General features: G+C 37.7%; 1 protein-coding gene across 2 annotated transcripts in view; it reads right to left on the bottom strand.

Moving 5' to 3' along the window:
• sspo (SCO-spondin) overlaps positions 1-25612 on the bottom strand; it is a 91038-nt gene that overhangs the window by 43097 nt on the left and 22329 nt on the right. For both annotated transcript variants that reach the window (XM_073864044.1, XM_073864045.1), the window contains exons 30-64: positions 25440-25562; positions 23852-23952; positions 22792-23005; positions 21423-21575; positions 18243-18380; positions 17208-17390; positions 16083-16233; positions 15600-15759; positions 15129-15177; positions 14910-15023; positions 14534-14782; positions 14264-14391; positions 12888-13029; positions 12455-12625; positions 12053-12282; positions 11892-11913; positions 11631-11751; positions 11278-11491; positions 11057-11198; positions 10718-10945; positions 10332-10487; positions 8373-8540; positions 8126-8290; positions 7854-8045; positions 7642-7764; positions 5804-5933; positions 5551-5676; positions 5380-5471; positions 3623-3805; positions 2804-2974; positions 2329-2581; positions 1909-1955; positions 1653-1823; positions 1395-1529; positions 1177-1319 (exon numbers count right to left, since the gene is read on the bottom strand). In XM_073864044.1, coding sequence (XP_073720145.1) covers positions 1177-1319; positions 1395-1529; positions 1653-1823; positions 1909-1955; positions 2329-2581; positions 2804-2974; positions 3623-3805; positions 5380-5471; positions 5551-5676; positions 5804-5933; positions 7642-7764; positions 7854-8045; positions 8126-8290; positions 8373-8540; positions 10332-10487; positions 10718-10945; positions 11057-11198; positions 11278-11491; positions 11631-11751; positions 11892-11913; positions 12053-12282; positions 12455-12625; positions 12888-13029; positions 14264-14391; positions 14534-14782; positions 14910-15023; positions 15129-15177; positions 15600-15759; positions 16083-16233; positions 17208-17390; positions 18243-18380; positions 21423-21575; positions 22792-23005; positions 23852-23952; positions 25440-25562 — 5288 coding nt within the window. The remainder of the gene's footprint in view (positions 1-1176; positions 1320-1394; positions 1530-1652; positions 1824-1908; positions 1956-2328; positions 2582-2803; positions 2975-3622; positions 3806-5379; positions 5472-5550; positions 5677-5803; positions 5934-7641; positions 7765-7853; positions 8046-8125; positions 8291-8372; positions 8541-10331; positions 10488-10717; positions 10946-11056; positions 11199-11277; positions 11492-11630; positions 11752-11891; positions 11914-12052; positions 12283-12454; positions 12626-12887; positions 13030-14263; positions 14392-14533; positions 14783-14909; positions 15024-15128; positions 15178-15599; positions 15760-16082; positions 16234-17207; positions 17391-18242; positions 18381-21422; positions 21576-22791; positions 23006-23851; positions 23953-25439; positions 25563-25612) is intronic.

Genomic DNA, 25612 nt, shown 5'->3' with positions numbered 1-25612 from the left:
CCCAACAGCAAAAAAGATATATTTTAAATATAAATTGAAATATATTTCAAAATATACAAAAAAATATATACATATATATTTGCTGAAATAATAAAAATTATGTTTACAAAAAATTATTTTCCCCAATATATATATTTTTATATTTTTGTATGTTTTGAAATATATTAAAAAATATATATTTAAAAGCATTCACATCACACTGAAAGAAAAACTTTATGTAACCAACCTTTAAACCTAAAAGGTTTTAAAAGGTTAAAAGTATATATTGTTTTTGCCATATGGGTTGTAAAATTAGAAATGTATTTGTTGCCCTGAAATACATTTAGAAAAATATGTTAGTATATGAAGGTTAAAACTAAATATATTGTCAAAGTAAGCTTTAAGTTCTGCAAAATGTATTTAGCATATATTTAAAACATATTTTTTGCCAGAGACATTTATTTATATGGGTACCCATCAAAATAGTGTGAAATAATAGTTTGAGAAGATTTTTTTAAAGCCCCCAACCCAATCCTAAATCTAACAATCTATCAATTCATCAAAGCTTGAGGTGCACTTGAGAGTTTACATTTATTTCAGAATTACAGAAATCTTTTGGATTCTTTTATTGTGAAATTGGGACAAATAATGTACAGTATCACTTTGTGGCAGCGCAGAACAAGAATTTAAAATTCATGTAGTATTTAAACAAAATCAGCTGACCCCCTAATTTATATTTTTGTGCTTTAGGGCAGTTGTTCCCAAACTTTTTCAGCGTGCGCCCCCCTTGTGTACGGTGCATTCCGTCGCGGCCCCCCAAAGAAAATTTGTGACAAAAAACTGTTCTAAAATTTAACATTTTAATAAAAGAAACATTAAATTATACAAAAAAGTAGTGCTTTTGGTTAGTAGCCTTATTTTTTAGGTTTAATTACACAGAATTCATGATCAATTAATGTATTTCATAAAATGTCATAAAACTGGGGCCCCCCTGGCACCATCTCGTGGCCCCCCTGGGAGCCCCGGCCCCCAGTTTGAAAACCACTGCTTTAGGGGGTCCCTCAATGCTTATAGGAGGTCCGGCCCCTCCTCAATTCAATCACTAATATTCATATAGAGATTGTCATTGCTGACAGACACACAAACAAACACACACACACACACACACACACTATCATGACTGACACAGACACACACCTGTAAGGCTGATCCCTCAGGGCATTGACATCCAGGGTGGCAGGTGGCATCTCTCGGGGCATCAGTTCCCAAATCAGAACACAATAAAACATCTCTCACACAAGCGCTCCACTCTTGACCCGGTGCACACACACGTCCACCTCCTGCTGACAGAGAAACACAAATCAAAGACTGATACTGACACACACAATATTAAACATCCCGTCCGCTTTACTCACCGCACGGCTGCAGGTTACAGGCGCTGAACTGCTGAGGGGTTCCATGTGTTCTCAAAGGACCTCTGGTACGGTTCCTGTAACCACCACCACAGGGAACCGAACACTCGGACCACGAGCTCCACGGGCCTTTCACTCCTGAACACAGAAGAAAAAAAAACACACAATTTTTACATTAATAACAAATACTTAACACCCAGACAGAAAGAAAGACTTCAATTGATCAATAACGCCTTATTCATAATGTCATGTGATTCATACCAAAACAAGGTGTAATGCTGCATGTGTCCATTCCGATGCGTTCCCCCTCACAGGCACGCCCACCAAAAGCAGGTGCTGGATTGGTTCCTGATCGATAGCGTCGTCTGATGCCCACGTCACAGGTACGACTGCACGCGCTCCAGGCTGTCCATTCACTCCACCCACAATCCACTGCAGGGAAAAACAAAATTAAACAAGATGATAGGCAGGATATATTTCTCACATGTGTGCAGAGGTTGAAATGCGTTATACTGACCAGGGCAGGGCTCCGTTCCACACGTCATATCTCCATTAACACAGGTGCTGGAAAGACAATAAACACATGAAACACATTTAAGATGATCAGGCATGTGGTGTGAACAATCTCTGACTATATATCATCTTTATTAGAGTACATGTAGAAGAAATGTCAAGACTTTGTCATGCTTTAAAGTTTACTTCATCCACAAATATTTCAAAAAGCATTTACTTAATATTAATATTAAAAACTTCATATTAATTGAGAAAATATTTGTGATGTTACTGGGTTACTAAATATTTAAATATGTAAATGCTTAAATTAATCTAAAATTTTCAAGACCATTATTTGGATGTTTAAACACTTTCAAAGGCAACTACATCTGAGCTGTTTGAAGATTAATGCTGATAATAAAAGTTTTATCAAAACAGAAGTTACCAGTTGTTACAGTGGTCGTAGGGTACGGTGTGACCCGGCATGTAAAGCACACCCTTATGAAAACATGGGCAGCGCTCTATAGGAACACACGTGTTGTTGAACAGATAGTGACCGGCAGAACAGTAACAGCCATCATAACACTCAGTAGTACACTCAACGTCCAACATGGTATCCAGACAAACACGAGGACATGCGCCGCCCTGAGACCGACACTGATCCTTAGACATGAAGCTCATTCCTTCTGGACACACACCTGTAACACAAACACATACACACATAAACAATGCTTATACGTCTCATTTTATTTGTTTTATCCAGTTGATCAATCTCCATGCAGAATACTAGAAAGGTAACAAAATTATTACCAATATAGCATGATAATTTTTAAGATACTTAAAATCATGTCCTAAATTAAAATGGCACACTACTATAAAGGTCACATGATCTGTAATAGTAAAACATGTTTGTGTTTTACCCGTGCAGGGTTGGACGTTACAGTCTCGTGTTTGTAAGTGGGGCCCGGGACATCCGAGACCCCCGTATAGAGGAGGAGGAGCGCTGCAGAATCGATCTCTCGTCTGAACGCCAGAATCACACTCCGATGAACATTCAGACCAACTGGACCAGGATGACCAGCCACCATTAACTACCAAAATAACACAGATTACATTAAAGTTAAACAGCTGTCTAATAAAACAACATCTCATAATAAAAAATGTTTAAAGAGGTTTCCATTTTCTCTGAAGTTATATTTATCAAGTAGATCAAGGTTTCTTAAAACCAGAAAAAGTGTTTATGAAGGACCAGTCTCTGGCCCACACAAAAATAAAATAAAGTTTTAAAGTTTTTGCAAATGTCTCTTTAAGACTTTTAAACATAAACACATTTACAATAGGCTTTATGCCCAGCTGCACTACTTCCTGAACTTCAGCCAGCTCCTTGTTTCCTGTCTGCCATTATTGGACAAACTGATTAATCCAGGTGTGTCTGATTATTGTTGTTGTGACTACTGAGGTCAGGCACACCTGGATTAATCAGTTTGTCCAATAATGGCAGACAGGAAACAAGGAGCTGGCTGAAGTTCAGGAAGTAGTTGGGCATAAAGCCTATTAGACAACTCATCAATGCAATATAGTCATTAGCTTACTGGTTTTGATGTCATTGAAGTCATAATTTCAAGACATTTTTGTGGTTTCGATATGCACTTTGACAGTAATTTGACAGTATTTGACAGCAAGTGAGAAGTTTTTCATAACATCCCATTCAGGTGTATGCAGATATTTATTTCCAGTACCTGGGCAGTGGTTTGTGTTGCATGGTTCCTGTTCTTCTGCGTCTCCGCCACAGGGGGCGCTAGCATCTGTGTGATTACAGCTCCTAAATCTCCGTCTCATTCCCACAGCATCAACATGATGAAAACACGTCTTACTGCACTCGGACCACATCGTCCACTCGCTCCATTCGCCCCCCTCTGGACCTGATGGGTCAAAATCTCAAAATGATCAACTCTTCCAAGCGTTGAAATGTTTTTTTCTGAAACACCACACATTGAAGAGGTGTTTAAGGGCACAAAATGTAAGATTTTTGTAATAAAATATCCAAAACCCACTTGCACTGTAGGATACAGATTTCATGGATTTGTGTACTTAATGGAGGTCTTCTCAGGTTCAAAGAAAGGTACACGATCCAAAATCACCGAAATGCATGTTTTTACCCGACGTGCATAATTTTTGTTTTTTAAGAAATACCTGACCTGAGACCTCAAGTCCGAATGACCCAGTGGCGGTTTATTTTTAACCAGACTGAACCTAAAAGTAAACGTCACCTACATATGAGCAGTCAGCAGCCCACACACACCAGTCAGAAAGAAACCAAGTGGCCTTGCAAACAATTTGTCCCACTGCTCCATTTATTTTAATTTGGAATCTGACGACGACACCAAGGTAACCGCTAAAATGTGCATTCAAAATTGATTGACAGGTTTGGTTTAAAGGTGACATAGAATGATTGAACGGAGTATTTATCCTTGTTCTGTGATGTGACATGTACACAATTTTTTTTTGTTTGAGTCTGTAATGCCTTAGAAGCTTTCTAAAAACCTCTCTCAAAAACCTCTATTAGGGTGGGGGATTTTAAACAAGTGGTTTTGCACCTATTTGGCTCCCCCTGCTGGCTTAACTTCCAATCTCATTACTGATTGGCTGACTTTGCTGCCACTCAAAAAATGTAGCCAATTATTTTAAAGTGGAGGGGCAGTTAGATGCCTGTGATGTCATAAGCATCAGTTTTTCAGATTGGGCTGTTTTCTGGCTGACATTTATAAAAGAGGAATTTCTATGAAACTGAGATGTTTAGCATGTTTTGCACTTTTTTATATGTTTGTGAATGTGGGTAGACTACCATTATTCAACAAAGACAAGGAAAAAATGTTTTTTCATTCTCTGTCCCCTTTAACAAAAATACTGCCAGCCACACAATATCACAAACACTCTTGGCAAACAGAGGAGGGGTTGGAAAAGGACTTGATGCACACACGTGAGATAGTTCCGGTCTTTCCAGGTCCGTTCAGCAAAAAATCATTCATTTTAAATTACCAAAAACCCAAGGCTGTCAATATTATACCTGACCCGTGTCCGAGGCACACGTGAAACTTTTAAACCCAAACCCACTCGGGTCTCGGGCCGGACCTCTTGTCTCTTGTCTCCTGTGTAATTGTCATTACATATTGACTTAATATCTGTGCTATCCTCAGTTTCTGGCAACACGAGTGGACAAACGCATAAGTGGTGGTTATACAACATCTAACATGCACCTGTTGTGTCTTGTAGCTAATACATTATGGTGGCATTAAATAATCTGATCAAACATAGAGGTATAAACATTCATTCATTACCACATTCCTGAACATGATACGTCTCTGGATGGTGAAAACTTCATAACGTCATTAAGCTTTGCTTTTGTTATTGTGTTCATGTAAAATAGCGACCTCTAATGTTTGAAAATCTTACATACTGTGCCTTTAATGAACACATCAGTGTAGTTTGTTCTTACCCTCTGAACAGGGTGTGTAGCACCGACGGGCTTCTGTAGAGTCACCATCACACGGCTCGACTCGCAACGCCAACCTCGGGCTTAGAGCAGACCTGCGCAAACAATAACAGTTTATTTATTAAATCTACATAATAACAAACCTAGCAAAAAAGTCTCCGTTACTGACCCCACCTGTAACGATGCTGTATCCCCGTCCCACAGATACTGTCACATGACGTCCATGATGACCACGCCGACCAATCACAGCGAGCGACACAGCTGGACTCATCGCACACGACACGCCCCTCTTTACACACGCTGTTTGATTGGACAACATATGAAATACATTCACACATCTAAAGGTGTTTTACGAATCCGACTTCAGATCAGTTAAGCAGCAGAAAGATGAACTTTTAACGCACCAATCACAACAAAGTTTACTGACCATGAGCTGCAGCTATCATTGCGAACTTCTTCTCCAGGCTGGATGACCGAACCTTCCCATAAACACTCACATTCACCGGCACTGACACAACGACCAGCTTGCAAAAGGAGTCCAGGAGGACAACGACATCCTGACCAATTACAGCATCAGAAACCACAACAAATACTCAAACTACATTTCTGTATATTTTACTTCTTTTAACTTTTTATAACTGCTTTTATGAAAACATAAAACGGTAATTGCATTCACATTGTGCTAGTCCTACTAAAGTTTTGTTTAGTTTTGAGACGAAAATATCATATTTAATTAAATTTGTGCATAAAAAATGCAAAACATAAATTTGCCACACTGCAAAAAATGATTTTCAAGAAAAAATTTTCTTAGTATTTTTGTCTTGTTTTCAGTAAAAATATCAAAAAATTCTTAAATGAATATGCTTTTCTTGATAAGCAAAACGACGAAGTTTTTAGACCAAAAAATATCTAATTTAATTGATTTTGTGTATAAAACAAGCAAAAAAATCTGCCAATTGGGTAAGCAAAAAAATCTTGGACATTTTTCTTAAACACTAAATTCAAGAAAAATTCATTGGCAGCTTTTTTGCTTGTTTTATGCACAAAATCACTTAAATTTGACAATGACTAGACATTGGGGTAAAACAATTAAATAATAAGTTTACTTTTTCTTAAACACTAAATTCAAGAAAAATTCTCAAAAAAAAAAATGTACGCCATTGGCAGGTTTTTTTTTTGCTTGTTTTAAGCAGAAACTCACTTAAATTTTATATTTTTTCAAAACAAGATTCATTTATTTTTTTGGTCATTTTGCTCATCAAAAAAATACATCTTGATTTAAGAATTTTTAGATAATTGTACTGAAAACAAGACAAAAATACTAATTAAGAAAGTTTGCAGTGTGGGTCAGCTGGTCTTCCAGCCTGACCAGCTAAAAAGTGGCCAAAACCCCTCTAAAACCACCCTGGTACACCATCTTAACCAGCTTAAACCAGACTGAGAAACAACTTTTTTCAGCAAGGAGATTTCAGACATATGACAGGAATTAAATTCTGCAAAAATTACTTTCTTAAATTTGTGCTTAAAACAAGCAATAAATAAATAAATTTGCCAATGGAATAAGACATTTTTACTTGAATTAAGTGTTTATGAAAAAACTTAAAACATATTTCAAGAAAATATTTCTTATTCCATTGGAAGATTTTCTTGCTTATTTTTAAGCACTAATTTACTTAAAGTTTATATTTTTTGTCTAAAAACTAGACTTATTTTCCTAGGTCATTTTGCTCATCAAGAAAATTCATCTTAATTTAAGAATTTTTAGATATTTTTACTGAAAACAAGACAAAAATACTAAGTATGAAAATAATTTTTTGCAGTGACATGAACTGGGTGAAATTATGAGGGATTGGTGACATGTACAGAAAAGCAAAGCTTTTTCACAGGTACTTTGGAAAGAAGCATTATTAGATGAATAACTGACCAGTTTAATAGTAATAATACATTAATCATAATGTTTAAAACATTTATTACTTTCTTACTAAAAAATCCAGCTAAGACCAGCATAAGCTGGTAGTTGGTTTTAGGTGTCAGTAGCTGGTCTAAGCTGTTCCTCTCAGCATGGAAACGCTGGTCGAATTGGTGTCTTCCAGCCAGACCAGCTAAGTCCATCTTGACCAGCTTAAAATGTGACCAAAAAGCAAGCTAAAATAGCTTGCTACAGCAGCTAAAACCAAGCTGGGAGACCAGCAAAAACCAGCTCACCCTCTTATGCTGATTTTAGCTTTATTTCTGTAGGGTTTACATTCAATCCAAGAAATGTACCTGTAGTGCAGTTTGATGTGCAGTTGGTCTGATAATAAAGATCAGAGCAGCTCAAAGGACACGGATCGATTCCTCCAGCCAAACAGTCCGACTCTTTCACCAACACCATTCCTCCTGTGCAACCTGTAACACCCAACAACATCTCAACAGAGTCATAAAACAGCAGCGAAGACCAAAGAAGAATAACTATAACTGTACTGAACATCACTGACCCGTATGCGTGTCAGTATCAGGACCGCAGGAGTGTGGGTTACAGGTATGTGTTTGTCTGATCATTCCCTCACACTCTTTACCACCGTTTTTGGGTGGAGGGTTTGAACAGGTTCTGTTTCGTACACTCAGTCCTCCACCACACGGGACGTCACACGCAGACCATTCGGACCACTTGGACCACTGACCATCCACTTTCATTAAAGACATCCATTAAACTGTGTTAAAATCAACAGATCATTTCTTACAAAAATATTCACCTCACTTCTGTTACCTGGACAGGCCTGAAGAAAACATGCCCGGCTGTCAAACTGAGCTCCTCCGCAGGCACCGCCCGGCCGGGCGTCCCTCATGATGCTCCTCTGACGAAACAATGAACCCAGTCCACACGAAACACTGCACTGACTCCACGAGCTCCACGGAGACAAAATACAATCATCTGAAGAAGACAAGCAGACCAACATCAATCCCATAATCCAGCAGTTATATCATCAGACACTGATCTGAGATCTTTGACTTACAGCAGTCCTGCTCATCCGAACCATCGGCACAATCTCTGTGGAGATCACATCTCTTACCCAAACTCACACACTCTCCACTCCAGCAGCTGAACTGTTTGACTGAACAGGGTTTGGGTACCACGGGCTGTTGGCTGGGTGGTACGGGCCCTGGTACAGGTGTGATGGTCCCTGAGACATGAGAGACAATATTTATTATACCATGATTAAGACTTACAGTATATAATCAAAAGATTTGATTGCTATGATAAGATAAATCAGCATTATACAGTACACAGCTTTGGTTTGATTAAATTTAAGTAACATGGCTAAGAAGCCAGCAACAGATAGTAAAAATATACAATTATACAATATACAACAAAACATAAAACACACTCATAAATCACAGTAACAATTTACCAAAGGATAAAACATGTAGTTTGTTAAAAGTAGCTTAAACTCATTTAGTGGTGGTAACGTGGTAAGCTTTAGGGTAACTTGTAGGTAAATCTAAGAGGAGGCGGCATTATATGTGCTATTGGTCTGTTAACGTGGATCATTTGAGTAAGTGTGAACACTGCCGCCCGAACCCCTGAAAAGCTGCATCTCTGTCCGCTTTCAGATAAACTGTGGTGTAGTTTGACTGAAAAATGAATTCAACACTGACTACACTGCAACAAATTATTTTCAAGAAAAAAATTTCGTAGTATTTTTGTCTTGTTTTCAGTAAAAAAATCTTAAAATTCTTAAATTAAGATGCTTTTCTTGATGAGCAAAACGACCAAAGAAAATAAGATTCAAATATCAAATGTAAGTGATTTTGTGCATAAAACAGGCAAAAAAAATCTGCCAATGGGGTAAGCAAAAAATCTTGAATTTTTCTTGAATTTAGTGTTTCAGAAAAATATTCAAGAAAAAAATGTTTACCACATTGGCAGATTTTTTGCTTGTTTTATGCACAAAATCACTTACATTTGATATTTTTGGACGTATTTTCTTGGGTCGTTTTGCTCATCAAGAAAAAGCATCTTAATTTAAGAATTTTTAGATATTGTTACTGAAAACAATACAAAAATACTAAGAATTTTTTTTCTTGAAAATAATTTTTTGCAGTGTATAGACATCTTAAATAGGGTCTCTATAACAACTAATTGCAACTAATCATTATTTATAACTAATTGCTAATTTATTGCAATTAATACACACACATACATGTACTGTATATATATATTTAAGAAATGTGTATATAAATGTTTATATTTTTTAGAAAAGTACCCGGATGACCTACTACTTCCGGTTAGATTTTGCAGTTTGCATACGATGGACACTTCACTATCCCATGATGCCCCGGGAGAGGAGTTATCCTACGAAAAAGACGACGCAAAGCTGTATTCGCGCTGGAATGACATGACGACGACTTTGGTCACATGATGTAGCAACATGGCTGAAGTAGTACGTCCGAATCTCATTCATACCATCAGGATTCACACTATAAAGTACCTACTGTTTTAACGGCAAGTAAGTAGGTACTTCATCTCATTCAGTACCTACTGTACAGTATGCGGTTTCAGACGCAGCCTAAATGTTCTGAATCAAAAGAACTAAGGTAGCGTGCACACCACAGCGTTTACGCCTGTGGCCGGCATTTGTTTTCAATTGTTTTCAAAGTAAGCACAGCACTTTTCAAAAAAGCCTGCAGTTGGCGGATTTTGTCCACGCTGAGTGCCAAGAATTGAAAAATGTTCAACTTTGGGTAAGACATTCAGCTCGTCAGTGTCACTCTCACTCGGTTGTCCAATCACAGTGGATGAGGGGTGGGACAAATATTACAACAACCAACCAGCACATCGTTTAACAACTGATAAACAAAGCAGAAGTTTCTGCCGTGTTTAAATGCTTTGGTGTACACCGCCCCTAAGAGAACTGAACTACATTTGTAAATATTATTATATTCATTTATGACAGTCTGTATTTGTGTTTTACCACAGTGGACTTCATCTGAGCCATCAGGACAATCTTTACGTCCATCACACACGAGTGCTGCTTCCACACAACCAAAACTCCTACAGACAAACTGGCCCTCGACGCACAGAACTCTGGGTAAACCGTCATCATAGGGTGTCGTCATGTCCAAGTAACCTTAAATAAATCAAGAAAGAGATTTTAAAGAATAATTGTAACCAAACAGACATATAAGCAATATTAAAACTTTGAGGGATTTTTAATAAAGCTGATCAAATCTTATCAATGCAGATTGGTCAGCAAACCTTAAGATGTACCAGCATCTGACATGGCAGGTAAACCCAGACCTGTACTGTAGGTGACAACATCCATACCCCTCTCTCTGGGGTTGGTCAAACTATAAATACCTGGTTCTCCTGTTGGTCCTCGTGGACTGATGAGATCAGGTGCTGCTGTTGTGACATGAGTGGGTGGAGCTACACCAGGGTGGCCATCTTGAGGACTTGTGGTGTGGAGCCCTGGAGGTCCAGAGGTGACATGATGACCAGGACTTCCTGTCGGTCCAGTGCGATTTTGTAATCCTGGTACACCAGGTGACGCCGTTGACATTGCACTACTGGGTGTGACCAACTCATCTGACGGAGAGAACGAAAATAAAATGATGATAACGGTTTCCTATAAATCGAATTTACATGTGATATTTTACACCAAAATTGGCAAGAAATTATAAAAAGTAAATTCTCAACCTCCTCTGCAGCCGAGAACCTCAACCCTCAGGTAGAAAGTGTGTCTGTATTCGACAGGAATGATGCGGAGATAGCGAGCTCTCACCAGCCTCTCCAACCAACGTGTGACTGGGGTACGGCCCACCATCCTCACCTCAAATATCTAACAAAGACAAAGAGTTATAATTTAATATCACACTTATATTAAATCCTGTTGGCATCGTTGTTCTTGACTGGATTACCTTCGGAGCAGATCCTCTCTCTCCGGTCTCAGTGAAGTCAGTAAAGTGGTTGTCCGTTAAAGCGAAAGCGAGTCTGTATTTAGTGAGGTAACCCCACATACGCTCGCTGCCCTGCGTCACCACCCCGGATATCCAAGTGGGCTCCAGGAAATCCACCTGCAAGAACGGATGAGGATCACTGGGCAACGGACTCCATCCAGGCTCCATAATCATACTGAGGAGGAATAATTCACCAAAACAAAAACAAAAATCAGAGAACAATGGAAATATTAATGGGTGAACTGCTATAGTATGAAGAGTCAGGTGTCTTACATACAGTATGCATAACAGATGGGATTAATAAAAATGCTCACACGTTAGGTACAACATTGAGACGGCCTGCATCAGCCGGATTATTCTCCCTGTAGGAGGACGAGCTCAGCTGTCCGTAATTGACACGCCCATCCTCAAATCCAAGAGCAGAAGAGCAGATACCTGATGGATGATTGACAGTTGATCACTTCATTACAGCAGGTGATACATAACTGTGATGGTGTGTATCTAGATAAATATATCATTTAATAATGAGATATAGACATGTATATTTCTGCCATATTTGAAGTAGGAGTCCTCACCTCTTGCACCAGGTCCTGCCTCCTGTAAAACACCCAAAACAGATACAATAAGACACTTTTGACTTTCGTCTACAATTAATAGTCTAATTATTTAATAAAATACTACAACATGAGTATTTAATGAAAAAAGCTCAAATGGAGAAAGCGTTTGAAAAACTTACTGTGGTGGTAATAACTTTTGGTGTGGTTAAGGGCTTCTTGCTGGGTGTCCTGAGAGGGGCGGCTGTAGGCGTGATGTGGGTTATATTTGTATGTGTACAGTCTCTCTCATCAGCACCATCAGGACAATGAGGAACTCCATCACACCGCTGCGCTGACTCAATGCAGCCCCCTGGTGGAGGACAGGAGAACTGACCTGATGGGCAGCGTTTGGTAGGAGTTGGCCGAGTACCTGGAAATAATACAGATGTTGAATTTAACAAGATGAATCAATGTACATGTGATTTTTTGACTTTGACACATTCCTTGAAGGGTTTTTAAAGATTAAGATGCATGTCTAATAACAGTCTAAAGTTCATCAAACACTAGCTGTAATATTATATTATATCCAGGTCAGCACAAACCACAGTTTAGTTCGTCTGTAGCATCTCCACAGTCGTCACGGCCATTACATAGCGCCCCCTGAGGGCCAGCGGGCACACAGCGGCCGTTCCCACACAGAAACTCTCTTTCTCTGCAGGGACGCAGCGGAGGCAAGACGGTCAGTGGAGGAGTAGGAGTGGACCAATGATGCTCTGGAGAGAGAGAGAGAGAGAGAGAGAGAGAGAGAGAGAGAGAGAGAGAGAGAGAGAGAGAGAGAGAGAGAGGACAAGAGATGAAGTGCAAGATTCCTTAATAGGCAAACTGTGTAACCGAAAGACAAAGACAGGATCCATAGCAGCAAAAAATTATTAATATATTTAAATTGAATAATTGAACGAACCAACGAATGAATGAATGCCTTTGTTGTTACTGCACAGCTATACAACGAAATTCAAGAGAAAGAGATTTGTTTACCATCAGCGCAGCCCATGAGTTCAACTCTCAGATAAATTCCGTTTTGAAAGTCATGAGGCAGAACTCGAACAAACCGTGCCGACACCATCCGGTCCAGTCGGGACAGAGCGACATTGCGATCATCCCTGTTGCCCAAAAACACCTGCAAGAAACACACAGAAACAGAGGAGCTAAACACCATGCACCAATATTAAATGGCAGTGCCGTGGTTGGATAGTGCAGATTAAGAGGTGGTATTATTATAATAAGATCCCCTTCTGACATCACAAGGGGAGCCATATTTCAATGAGCTATTTTTTTCACATGCTTACAGAGAATGGTTTACCAAAACTAAGTTATTGGGTTGATCTTTTTTACATTTTCTAGGTTGATATATAGAAGCACTGGGTATCCAATTATAGCACTTAAACATGGAAAATTTTCCCCTTTTAATAACGTTTCTTTTTGGTTAAAAAAATTTAGTTTCTTAAATATGACCCAGGACCACAAAACCAGTCATAAGTCATACAAGTATATACGTAGCAAAAGCCAACAATACATTATATCAATGTCAAAATTGTTGATTTTTCTTTTATGCCAAAAATTATTAGGATATTAAATAAAGATCATGTTCCATGAAGATAATTTTAAATGTCCTACCTTGCATATATCATAAATTGATTTATTATGCGTAATATGTGTTGCTAAGGACTTTATTTGGACAACGACCCTTTTTACCTCAATATTTGAATTTTTCTGTACCCTCAGATTTCAGATTTTGGAAAGTTATTTATTCTTATTTATTTAAGCTTATTTATTCAGCTTTTTGATGATGATAAATCTCAATTTCTAAAAATTGGCCACTATGATTGGTTTCCATATGGAAATATAATTTAAAATATATTTTAACATGCAGGATATGGCCAAAAAATATATGTGCTGAAATATATATTGCAATATGTTAACAAAAATTTCTTTTTTTGTCAATATATCTTTTGGGCATTTTTGTATATTTTGAAATATAATTTAAAAATAAATATATTTTAAAACATTTATATTCACATCACATTGGAAGAAAAACTTTGTATACATGTTAAACAGTACGGAACAGGTTTGAAAAGATTAAAATTAAACATATTTTCTACATACTTAAACATTTTGTGCAAACTTAAATATTTTAGATAAGGAAAAATATTTTTTTTTCTGTATGGGTTGTAAACTGAGAAATACATTTGAAAATATATTCTTATATATGAAGGTTAAAACTAAATATATTTTTAAAATATATTAAATGAATTTTTTCTTTCTACAAAAAAATTAACATATATTTAAAAGATATTTTTGGCGTATTTAATTTTTTGATAAACATAACTGAAAGTTTTCATTTGTCTGCGTACCTTGGCTTTGGGTCTGGCATCAGTGATGAACTCTTTGTACATGTACCACTGATGTCCATCATTGCTAAACTGCAGGTAGAAGCTGGAAACAAAGGTATCGAAGACGCCTCCACCCTGAGTCAACACACCTACAACACACATGACATCCATCGTGTTACATTTATTCATTTCATTTATATTTTACTGTATTTTATTTGCTACGGCCAGTCAGCTTCTAAAAACTGCAAGCATCTATATGCTCTTGTGTTCAAGTTTGTTGTTTCATAGCACCTGTGATATTGTAGGGTCTCAGCAGGTCTATCTGGAGATATGGGGCGTGTGTGGAGATCCTGTGACCCTCAGGAGCCCCTGGTGAGAGGTCTCTGTACTCCTCCGGTTCTGGGCTCCAACCCTGCAGGTCGTTGTGGAGGTCTCGTGCGTGCAGGCGTCCCGCTGATGGAGGATGACCTGGCTGATAGGATGAAGCGCTGAAACTGGCTGCAGGGAGCGACTGGATACCCAAAGGCGACCAGCACTCATCTGTGAAAGAACGCAGAGAATATCACAAAAGTAAAATCATTTAGGATTAAAAAAATGTAAAATGTGACAATGTATTTTTCATTTCTCAATGACACATGACACACACTTATGATAAAATGACACTGACCTTCCGGTGGCAGTGGGTATGTTGGTATAGATGGAGGGATCACTGATGGTGTTGGGCCCTCAAATGTTATTGGAAGGGTGATGGGTGTAGTTGCCAAGATAGTGGTGGCATTACCTAAAGAAACAAGAAGTCACATGATCAGATAACATAAATTATGTATTATGTGCTGTTAATATATTCTCAACTTGACAAAGATTTATCCGAATAAGAATTTGAAACCTTCACAACGACAACATCGATCTCCTTCTGCTGGAATCAGAGTTTGATCCTAAAGAGATGGGAAATAAATGTATTCAGGTTAATAAGGATTTTTTTTAAAGGTTTATTTTTTGTCACATACACAGTTGTATAGAGACTATATAACTAGTAGTGAAATGACAGTCAGGTCTGCTCCATGGACAGGATAGAAGAAAAATAAAATAAAATAAAATAAAATAGTATAAAACCAATAGTTTTGTGAAACATCAACAATTAACAGTAAAGATAGCAGAACTATCAAAATATAATCAGGAGGAAATAATGATATTAGAAAGATCTCTTATAAACAAAATTATAATAAAGATGTTTGATTTTCACACAAAGACAGCTGACAGACATTTTCCATTTCAGGGCATAATTTAGATCATGTATGATGCTTTACAACATTGCAATCATGTGATTGGAGGTCTTCACTATGACACACACACACACCTGTGGGCATCCAGTGGCAGTGTATGGGCAGTAGGGGGCGCAATGCACCGTCAGATTGGGCAAACATTGGCACAGCTGGCAGTGACTCCCTTTCCAGCGCTCGCCCACTGGATACGAGTGACCCGCATGTTCACATTCACTGCACAGCTCCGTCTGACAGCTGAGATTACACAAACACACAAATACATCATGATATAAATACTAAACACTGAAAAGAAAGTTATGACATTTCTGTCTGAATGATAAAAGACCTTAAAATCAATCGTATTTTTTTATTTATTTTTATTTTTATTTTTAAAATCAATCGTACCATGATAATACTTTGATTTAAACATAGTATTGACTTTCATATTCATGTTCCACAATATTAATAAAGTACTAAATAAGCGTTATAAAAGGTCCAAACAAGAAAAACATGATACTATAATATCATCCCAAAACAAAAACTACAAAACATTATTTCTCAATAATAAATAATCTCACCGTCTGGCCTTCCGGTAAATCCCACGACATTGTCGTCCATTGCCATATTTCAAGGGGTTGTTCGGGCTGCGGAACGACCACTGAACACTCTGAACTCCACACGGACCCAAACATTCACCCCATGATGACCAGGACGACCAACCACAGTGAACTAATGTAAAACACACACAAACAATCAAGACATCTCACAGTTTCACGCTAACATTTTATATATTAATACCTAAACATCATCAGATTTAAAGACTAACATCTTCTGAATCATTGAGGAGCAGTTTTAACAATTGTTTTCTGAATAGCGAGGATAATCTGGACCTCACAGGTAAAGCCAAACATGTACATACATAAATACAAACACATCTTCATGACTCTTTATCTACACAAACATACAAACATTTTATATTTTTCGAACTCAACCAGGCTCGACCAATCATATTCCCCATGCACACGCATGCATAGAATTGTGGGACAAGATCATGAAGGTATCTCAGGAGACAGGAAGTGAAGCGAACCTTGGATTTGAACATGCCTTCATGCCTTCCTGCCTTAAAAGGCAGCATTTTAAAGATTTTGGACACAGCCAAAGGTTACGTTATATGCAAAACTCACTTTGATAGGTTGTTTGAACTTGAATGAATGTGCCTTTGTTTGTACACAATCATCATGTTATGCAAAAATCGGCCAATTCCTTTTTTTTAAAGCCTCAACAGTCTGATGGGACAAGCTGTTGGTATTTTCTGAGCAAAGTGATGTCACTTTGCGCAGGCTCCACCCACAACAGTCCAGACCACAGTTAGGTCATATTTCTATTTTAAATCTTCTTTACATAATTCATTAACACACTTTCATTATGATAAATAAAATAAGGTGATTGTCTTACCAAACCGGTATATTTAACAGTAAACAAGGACATGAGTAGCAGCTCATTTGCATTTAAAGAGACAGTACATTTTCTTTTACACCCAAAAATGGGCCTTCTCAACATGAAATAATAAATGATCTATAGAGTATTTGGCCCATGGGCACATTCTGTGGAGTCTAATATTACATAAAATATTAGGCAACATTCAATAGCTTTGCTGATTAATTGAAAATAATTTCGCACTTGACATGCATGTGTGTCATTACCAGAACACTCTGGGTTAGGTTGACATCGCTGGGCTTTTCCTCGTTCACACACACAGATGTCACAGCCCACTTTAACCTGTTGACCGGGCCAATACCGGACCCCGGACACTTCACAAACACATTCATCTGGCAGGACACATTGGCCCTCGTGGTTCATGACCATCCCATCAGGACACCAGCAGCCTGAAGAAAGATATAAAAGAACAAGAAATAATCAGGTATGTCTAGCTTAGTCATGATTTTGCATCTTTTCCCTGCAGATTCTTATTACAGTGTTGCAAATTTATTTATTTACGTTTATTTTAGTAGGGACAGATACAAAGAAGAGACATAAATACACTGTAAACAGTCATTTGATGTATGTATCATTGTCAGGACTCTGCCACGAGAGTTTGGTTTTATATTTATGTTTTATTGTGATGGCAGAGTTCTGACAGTCTCTTGTTTAATGTGGAGGCCATGCCTTGTTTATTGTGGAGGCCATGCCTTGTTTATTGTGGCATGTGCCTCTGGTGTCTCGTCTTTAGTCCCCGCCCCCTTGTTCTCCCTGTTAATTATTCATTATTAGTTCATCCCGTGCACCTGTGTTACCCTCGTTAAGTTTCCCTATTTAATCTCCTCTTGTCTCTTGTTTTGTGCTGGATCATTGTGTTTATTCATGTCATGTCAAGCAATCATTTATGTTCTGCAAATGTTTCATCTTTGTCTAGTTTATAATGTTTAGTCAGTGGTCGTATTTCTTGTTTAATGTTGTGTTGCCCCCTTGTGGGTTTTTGTTTTCAGTTTCCATGTTAATAAATGTTATATGTTCACTCCCCGATGTCGTCTGCGCTTGGGTTCTCTTGTCTCCCGTCTCAAACCCTCACAATCATAGTGTTTTTAGCCGAAGCTAATAATAAAATAAATACTGCTTACACATTTAAAGATGATCAGGCTTTATACACGTACAGTTAGTACAGTAGATATGGTTTTTTAGAGTGAACTGTGATTAGTATAATAAAGGGATGACTCTCAGCTGCATGAATTACAGCTCACCTGTGAAACACTTGGAGTTTGGGTCACATGTCAATGACCCGGACACATGAGCACAGGTCAAAGGGCACGACGCACAGCTGTGTTTGACGAGACCCGCTGGACACGAGACATTAGAACAGCTGTCCTGAGGACACGGTCCTGGACAAATTACAAGACAGAAAGAGAGTCAGTACATCTGTTTTTATACACAAATAGTAATACCAGACATTTTTTTGTTCCCATAGGGAAATAAGTTTATAAATCTACTACAATACAAGAAGGAGAAATCAATCATCCCAGCCATCTTGGACACCACAGGAAATATTAACCAAAACTCACAGGATATAAATAATATATTTAAAAATTTCTATAGCAGATAATGTCCGTAGACTTTTTAATTTATTTAATATATCACAAGAAAGACAACAGAAAACAATTATCATTTCACTTGACGCAGAAAAAGCCTTCGATAAGGTAAACTGGGCATTTTTATTCAATACACTTCACAAGTTTGGTTTTGGAGAGTCGTTCATTCACTGGATTAAAATACTGTGTTCATCACCCAGGGCCACCATCACCACCAACGGAATTACTTCACAGAGTTTCACACTACATCAGGGCACCAGACAGGGATGTCCTCTCTCACCCTCCCTCTTTGCCATTTTTATTGAACCTCTCGCAGCAGCAATACGACAAAACACCATAATCGAAGGAATTCAGGTAGACAATGTACAACACAAAATCAGTTTATATGCAGATGATCCACGAGTGTCACTTCAAGAAACGTTTATTATTATCAGTAGATTCTCACTTGTCTCACATTACACTATCAACTGGAACAAGTCAATTTTACTACCACTATCAGATGATGCATGGGATTCTAGAGCTCAGGACCCCTCTCTCCAGCTCCACACAGGCAACATCAAGTACCTAGGGATTCAGATTTCCCCCAGGCTGTCAGAGCTTTTCACTCTCAACTACACTCCTCTCCTTAAGAAAATTGAAGACGAATATAAACGCTGGTCTAAACATCCACTAACATTAATCGAAAGAATAGCCGCTGTAAAGATGAAAACCCTACCTCAAATTAACTACCTTTTTTCTATGATCCCCGTCACTCCTACAGATAAATGGTTCAAAACTCTTAATTCTTTAACAACACAATTTTATTGGAAAAATAAAAAACCCAGAATTTCACTCTCAACACTACAAAATAAAAAATCACATGGGGGGCTTGACGCTCCAAACTTCCATCATTACTTCCTGGCAAATCAATTACAGTATTTAGTTAAATGGATCAATATACACAAGTACAATTACCCATGGCTAGAATTGGAACAAAACCAATGCATAAATATCCCAATTTCAGATCTGCCCTTCCTCTCACAATCAATTACGAAATCCAACCTCTTCCAAAGCATTACTATACAATCAACTCTGACAGCCTGGTGGAAAACAAATCAAATCACAAAATCATCACTAGAATTAAATAAGTTTACCCCACTTTGGCACAACCCAGAATTCAAGATTCAAAATAAACCTCTTTTTTTCCCGACATGGGCACAAAAAGGAATCACACATCTTCACCATGTATTTGAGAACCACCACTTCATGTCATTTGACACACTCACACAGAAATATGGGGTTGGGAAAGAACAATTTCTTCAATATCAACAACTTAGACTTAGAATTAAACACAAAACCAGACTTATCAACAACACATTACAACCATCTCAACTTATAGAATAACTTATGAAAATGAATACCTTCAAAAAATTAACCTCCCACTGATATCCCACCAAAACACAACAATAACACTCCCAACAACCAAATGGGAAGCTGACTTGGCCTTATCTTCCAACCCTGAGTACTGGGAACAAATCTGCAGGAACACATTTTTCATGACCAATAACACAAACCTGCAGCTTATACAATATAAAGTCATTCACAGAACTCACATCACCCAAAGTAAAATGTTTAAAATGGGCCTACACAACACCAATATTTGTTCACAATGCACTTTAGGTAGGATAGATGACTATTTACACGCCATGTGGCAATGCCAACCAGTTCAATTATTTTGGGTTACAGTCACCGAGACATTATCCACCGTCCTGAGTCACAGAATCCCATTATCTCCAACACCCTGTCTCATTGGCGACATTTCTGAAATCCATATCCCCCAAAAATACAGGAATCCATTGCTCGTCTCTCTAGCTGTCGCTAAGAAAGTAGTTCTCCAAAACTGGAAATCAAAGAAATCTTGCAACATCAATCATTGGATAAATTTAATTTCTGAACACATTTCAATAGAGAAATATAATGCACGCAGATGGAAGCAGATATCAGCCTTTGAAGACATCTGGTCCCCATTTCTATAATTTCTTAACACAAAAACATAGCTACAAGCCGTGTACATTACTAATCACACATCTCTCTCTTCTATTATGTAATTTTATTTATTTTATCTCTATAGGCACACACTATTTAAATTCATGCATAACATGTTTTTCCAACCCTTTTTAAACCCATTTCCGCTTAAATACTCTAACTGTGACTAACGAACGTGAACCTCAAGATCACTTTATTCAACCAGCAATAATAATGTCTCACTGCAACTGTATTGTCCTTTTGTAATTTGTCTGTTATTTTGTTGTATGTATGTTATGTGTTACACTTTTACGTGGTGCTTAATCCCCCTCCCCTTATGTGCACTGTAAATAAGTATTCCTATTTTCCGTACTGTAAAAAAATTGACTTTATATTGAAAAAAAAAAGTTGTCCTTCGAAGAGGGGGGGTGGTGGCGGGCCAAAAAAAAAAAAAAAAGTTTATAAATCATACAGAACAATGTTTTCATTAAATCTAAAAGAGCAGAACGATATTTTTAAGAGGGTTTGGGTTAGAGCAGGGGTGTCAAATTACAGCCTGCAGGCCGAACACGGCCCAATAAAAAAACATTTTAGACTGGACACAGCAATCCCATGAGTCTAGTTTAAATAGGAGACGTGGAAAGTAGCAAAATGCAGACAGATTTACAGGCGGGACATCGACAGACCTCACGCAGTCCTCATGCACCCAAACATTTAGCCGTTACCGCGGGTACGCCGCTTTGTGTCAGATGCCATAAAAATAAAAACCAGTGTGTTTGTGTGTGCTGTATGTAGAGTATTTGTGTGTATGTGGTTTTTGTAGTTTCTCACTGATGTCTGTAGTGTGATTTGTTTCTCCAGGTAGGTCTGCGCAGGCTTTGCCTCCGTTCTGTGGTGGGAAACACTCTCTCCGACGCACCTCCACCCCTCCACAACCTGCACTACAATTTGACCACGTCACCCACGGCAGCCAGTAGCCATCAACTGTTTGACAAAACACAACACAACAATAAATACATGCAGAACAATGTAATAACATATACATACACCAGATACTTGAGGAATAACAATGAATAACAATCCTTTAACAATATTTGAAATTGTCATATATCGTATATTGTCACGAATATAAGACGACCCTGCTTATAAGACAACCCACCCTTTGTAGACCAAAAAAGCTTTAATCTGAAAATACTTTTCATTCGTCAAAGGGGACCCATTTGGTTCCCAACATTCTTCAATACTTTTCATATGGCACACAGTACCATACAGGTATATAACCTGCAGTCTATCTGGATTTAATAATTTCTCATTGTGAAAAAAACACATAATGTCAGGACTCTGCCATAAAGGTCTTGTTTTATATTTATGTTTTACCGTGATGGCAGGGTTCTGACAGTCTCTTGTTTCATGTGGAGGCTCATGGCCTTGCATATTGGGTCATGTGCCTCTGGTGTCTCGTTCCAAGTCACTGCCCCCTTGTTCTCCTTGTAAATTATTTATTTTTGGTTATCCCGCTCACCTGTGTTGCCCTCGTTTAGTTCCCCTATTTAATCTCCTCTTGTCTCTTGTCTTGTGCTGGTTCATTGTGTTCATTTGTGTCGTGTTATGCTGTCTTCGTTGTTCATTTAGTTTAGTTTTTCATCTTAGTCTTGTTAACCATGTTGTGTCAGTGTATTGTATAAATCATATTTTATGTAGTTTTGCCCCCTTGTGGGCTTTTGTTTTCATGTTTTGTGTAAAAAATGTTCTATGTTCACTCCCCGATATCGTCTGCGCTTGGGTTCTCTTGTCTTCCTTCCACAACCCTGACACATAACCTATTAATATATTTTTTTATTAACAGTAGTTTATCAGGTTGCTTCAGTCCAGGTGAACTTGCTTATGTATATTTTTACGTGTATTTGGTTACGATTGAGCAAGCTAATTATTTGTTAGCAGTGCAGCTTGTAATTGCCAAACTGAAGAGTACAAACATTTTTGGAAATTAAGATATTTTTATTTGAAATTTGGTGTTCCCATCACTCATTTCTTATGCGATACTTCAAAATGTGCATCAAATCGGGGTGATGAAAACCCAGCTATTGTTTATTGAAAGGCATTTTTATGAAAACATTTCATATTTTCAAGGCAATATGGTGTGTGTTATCACAGTAATGTTGAACATTTCATATACGTGTTCCCATATAGTATTGTTTACCTGGACAGGCTGTAGAGTAACACTGCTGTCTCTGGATGCTCTCGCCTCTACAGTATCTGTCTGAATCCTCTGGAGTGCAGCGTCTCTGTCGGCTCTTGGTCCCGGCTCCACAGCTATTGCTGCAGGAACTCCACGGCCCCCAGGAGCCCCAGTTACCACAGTCCTGCTCATCTGACGGACCCGCAGCTGGACAGTCTGCTATACCATTACATAACTACAACAACAGAGAAAGATACACATCTATAACGGCAGCTACTCTACATGTATTATTAAGATTAATTTTTGTTTTTGCAATTTTAAGTAGCATTTATATACTTGTTACAAACACCAAAGCACATCAAAGGCTACCACTGTATTACAATGCAACCAGGACATATCCACCAGGTGCTCCTGTATAGCTCAGTGGTAGAGCATTAGTCACTTTGGATTAAATCGTCTGCCACATTGTAGCAGTATTACACAAAACAGGCTAAGTACTTTTGATCTATTGTAATTTGAACAACCTGATCTCACGAATTTCCGTGGCATAGTCACGGAAATTTGTCCTCATTTTTCCATGGCATTCTCACGGATCTCTGCATTTTTCCGTGGCCCTGCTACGGACTGTCATTTTCCGTGGCATTCTCACGGATTGGTTACTCAACTGTTTTGTCCTATTTTCTTACCATTTTTGCTTCGGTTTAGGGTTAGATTTACATGAAATGACATCCCTACCCAAACCCAACTCTAACCCCAACGCCAGGCAACAATTGTTTAAAGTTTAGAAAATATAAAAGAATAAATCAGAAAAAATAGTATAAACCAATAGTTAAAGTGACATACTAACGCAAACACCAAATCTAACCCTAAACCGAAGCGAAAATGGTTTGAAAATAGGAAAAAGCAGTTGAGTAACCAATCCGTGAGAATGCCACGGAAAAAGACAGTCCGTAGCAGGGCCACGGAAAAATGCGGAGATCCGTGAGAATGCCACGGAAAAATTAGTACAAAATTCCGTTACTATCCCACGGAACTTTGTGAGATCATGTTGAATTTGAACGGAACATTTGTGTATCAGTACCGCACTGAAGGGAACACATGATCCGTCAGCACAGGTGAACTCTGGACAGACAACACTTGTGTTTCCTTCACTAGGTGGCGCTGCGGTGGGTCTGAGTTTATCTGAAGAGAGAAAAAGACAAAAGAGTAAAAATATATGCAACCTCGGCTGTGTTCAGAAATATATACTGTGCACTATGTGATAATTTTCTGTGCAAAATGTAAAAATGTGCATAAGAGCATGAGATGCATCCCACAATGCAATGCAAGACTCCAGTGTGATGTAAATAAAAGAGTAATTACAGCAGTGGTTTCTTTTTATGATCAAACTGTCAAGACAATAAAAATATATATAATATTGAAAGGTCACATGCAACCAGAGCACAAAATCTTAAACACACTGGGTCTCATTCACTAATAATTGTGTACATTTTTGGTATTCATATGGCAAAAAAAAAAAATTTCTTTGACCAAAAATATGTTTTAAATACATGCTAAATACATTTTGTAGAAAGTAAATATATTTTTGAATTTGAAAATATATTTCGTTTTAATCTTCATATATTAACATATATTTCAAAATGTATTTCAGTGCAACAAATGCATTTCTAATTTTACAACCCATATGACAAAAGTTTGTATAAAATGTATATGTATATGTATAAAATATAAAATTATGTATATTTTTTATTGCAGTTGAAAATATATTTAATTTTAATCTTTTTAAACCTTATGTTTACAGGTTTGTAACATGTAAAGTTTTTGCATGAAGAAACATGTTCCTGATGAGTTTTATGGTAATCTGTAAAACCGCAAATATCCACTAATCCACTAATGTGCACTTTCCCAATTATACAATTTATTAAAAACTGAAGCAAAAAATTATTTACTAACTTTACACTCTGTGTATGTTTTGATAATTATTCTGAATCTGACCTCTAACAAAATCCCTTCACAAAAATGCAATTATTTCAGCTTTTTGCTAAAAAAAATATTTTTGAAGAAAAATAACCATTATTTAAGAGTTTATAAGCATAGAAAAAATGACTTGGAATGAGTTAAAATATATTTCTTTTTCAAATATATTTCAAAATATATAAAAAATGGCCATATTGGTGAAAACACATTTTTGTAAATACATTTTAATACATACATTTTTTGGCCACTTTTTGTATATTTGAAAATATATATTTTTTGCCAAATGGGTTTATACGTACATTTGAACTGTCTGCATAATTCACTACATACTACATGCTGGGCACGAGGTTGGAAATTCACATAATACACGCCAAAACCAGCTCCATATAAGTGCTTTCCAACGCCCCAGCGCTTGTCCATAGAAAAGTTTAGAGCAGTTTGTAAGGTGACCATACGTGCAGTTTTTCCCGGACACAAGATTTCTGGTGCGGAAGTAGCATTTGTCGACAAATTTGTGTGTACGCATGCTTAGTGAAGGATAACACAAAGGCACCAGTATATGTGCAATATAGACATAAACATTAATCTCTCTCTTCTTTAGCTTTGATATTTTAAACATTAACACATCTGAATCTTATGCACATAAAAAAGCTCATAAAAGAAAAGATCAGTGTAGCATACTGTAAACTTACCACACAAAATCTCGTCCTCTCCTTTGGGGCAGTCAGGGATCCCATTACACACACGTGAAGCATTGACGCATGTGCGGTTATCACAGGAGAAGCTATCCGGACACGGAGGAATCCGTGTGGAACCTGCAGAAAATAAATCCATTAAAAAAAAAAAACACATGATAACCTTTGAC

Source organism: Misgurnus anguillicaudatus, chromosome 25 (assembly GCF_027580225.2).
Source record: "Misgurnus anguillicaudatus chromosome 25, ASM2758022v2, whole genome shotgun sequence".
Lineage (NCBI taxonomy): Eukaryota > Metazoa > Chordata > Actinopteri > Cypriniformes > Cobitidae > Misgurnus > Misgurnus anguillicaudatus.
This window is presented reverse-complemented; position numbering and strand designations above follow the sequence as displayed.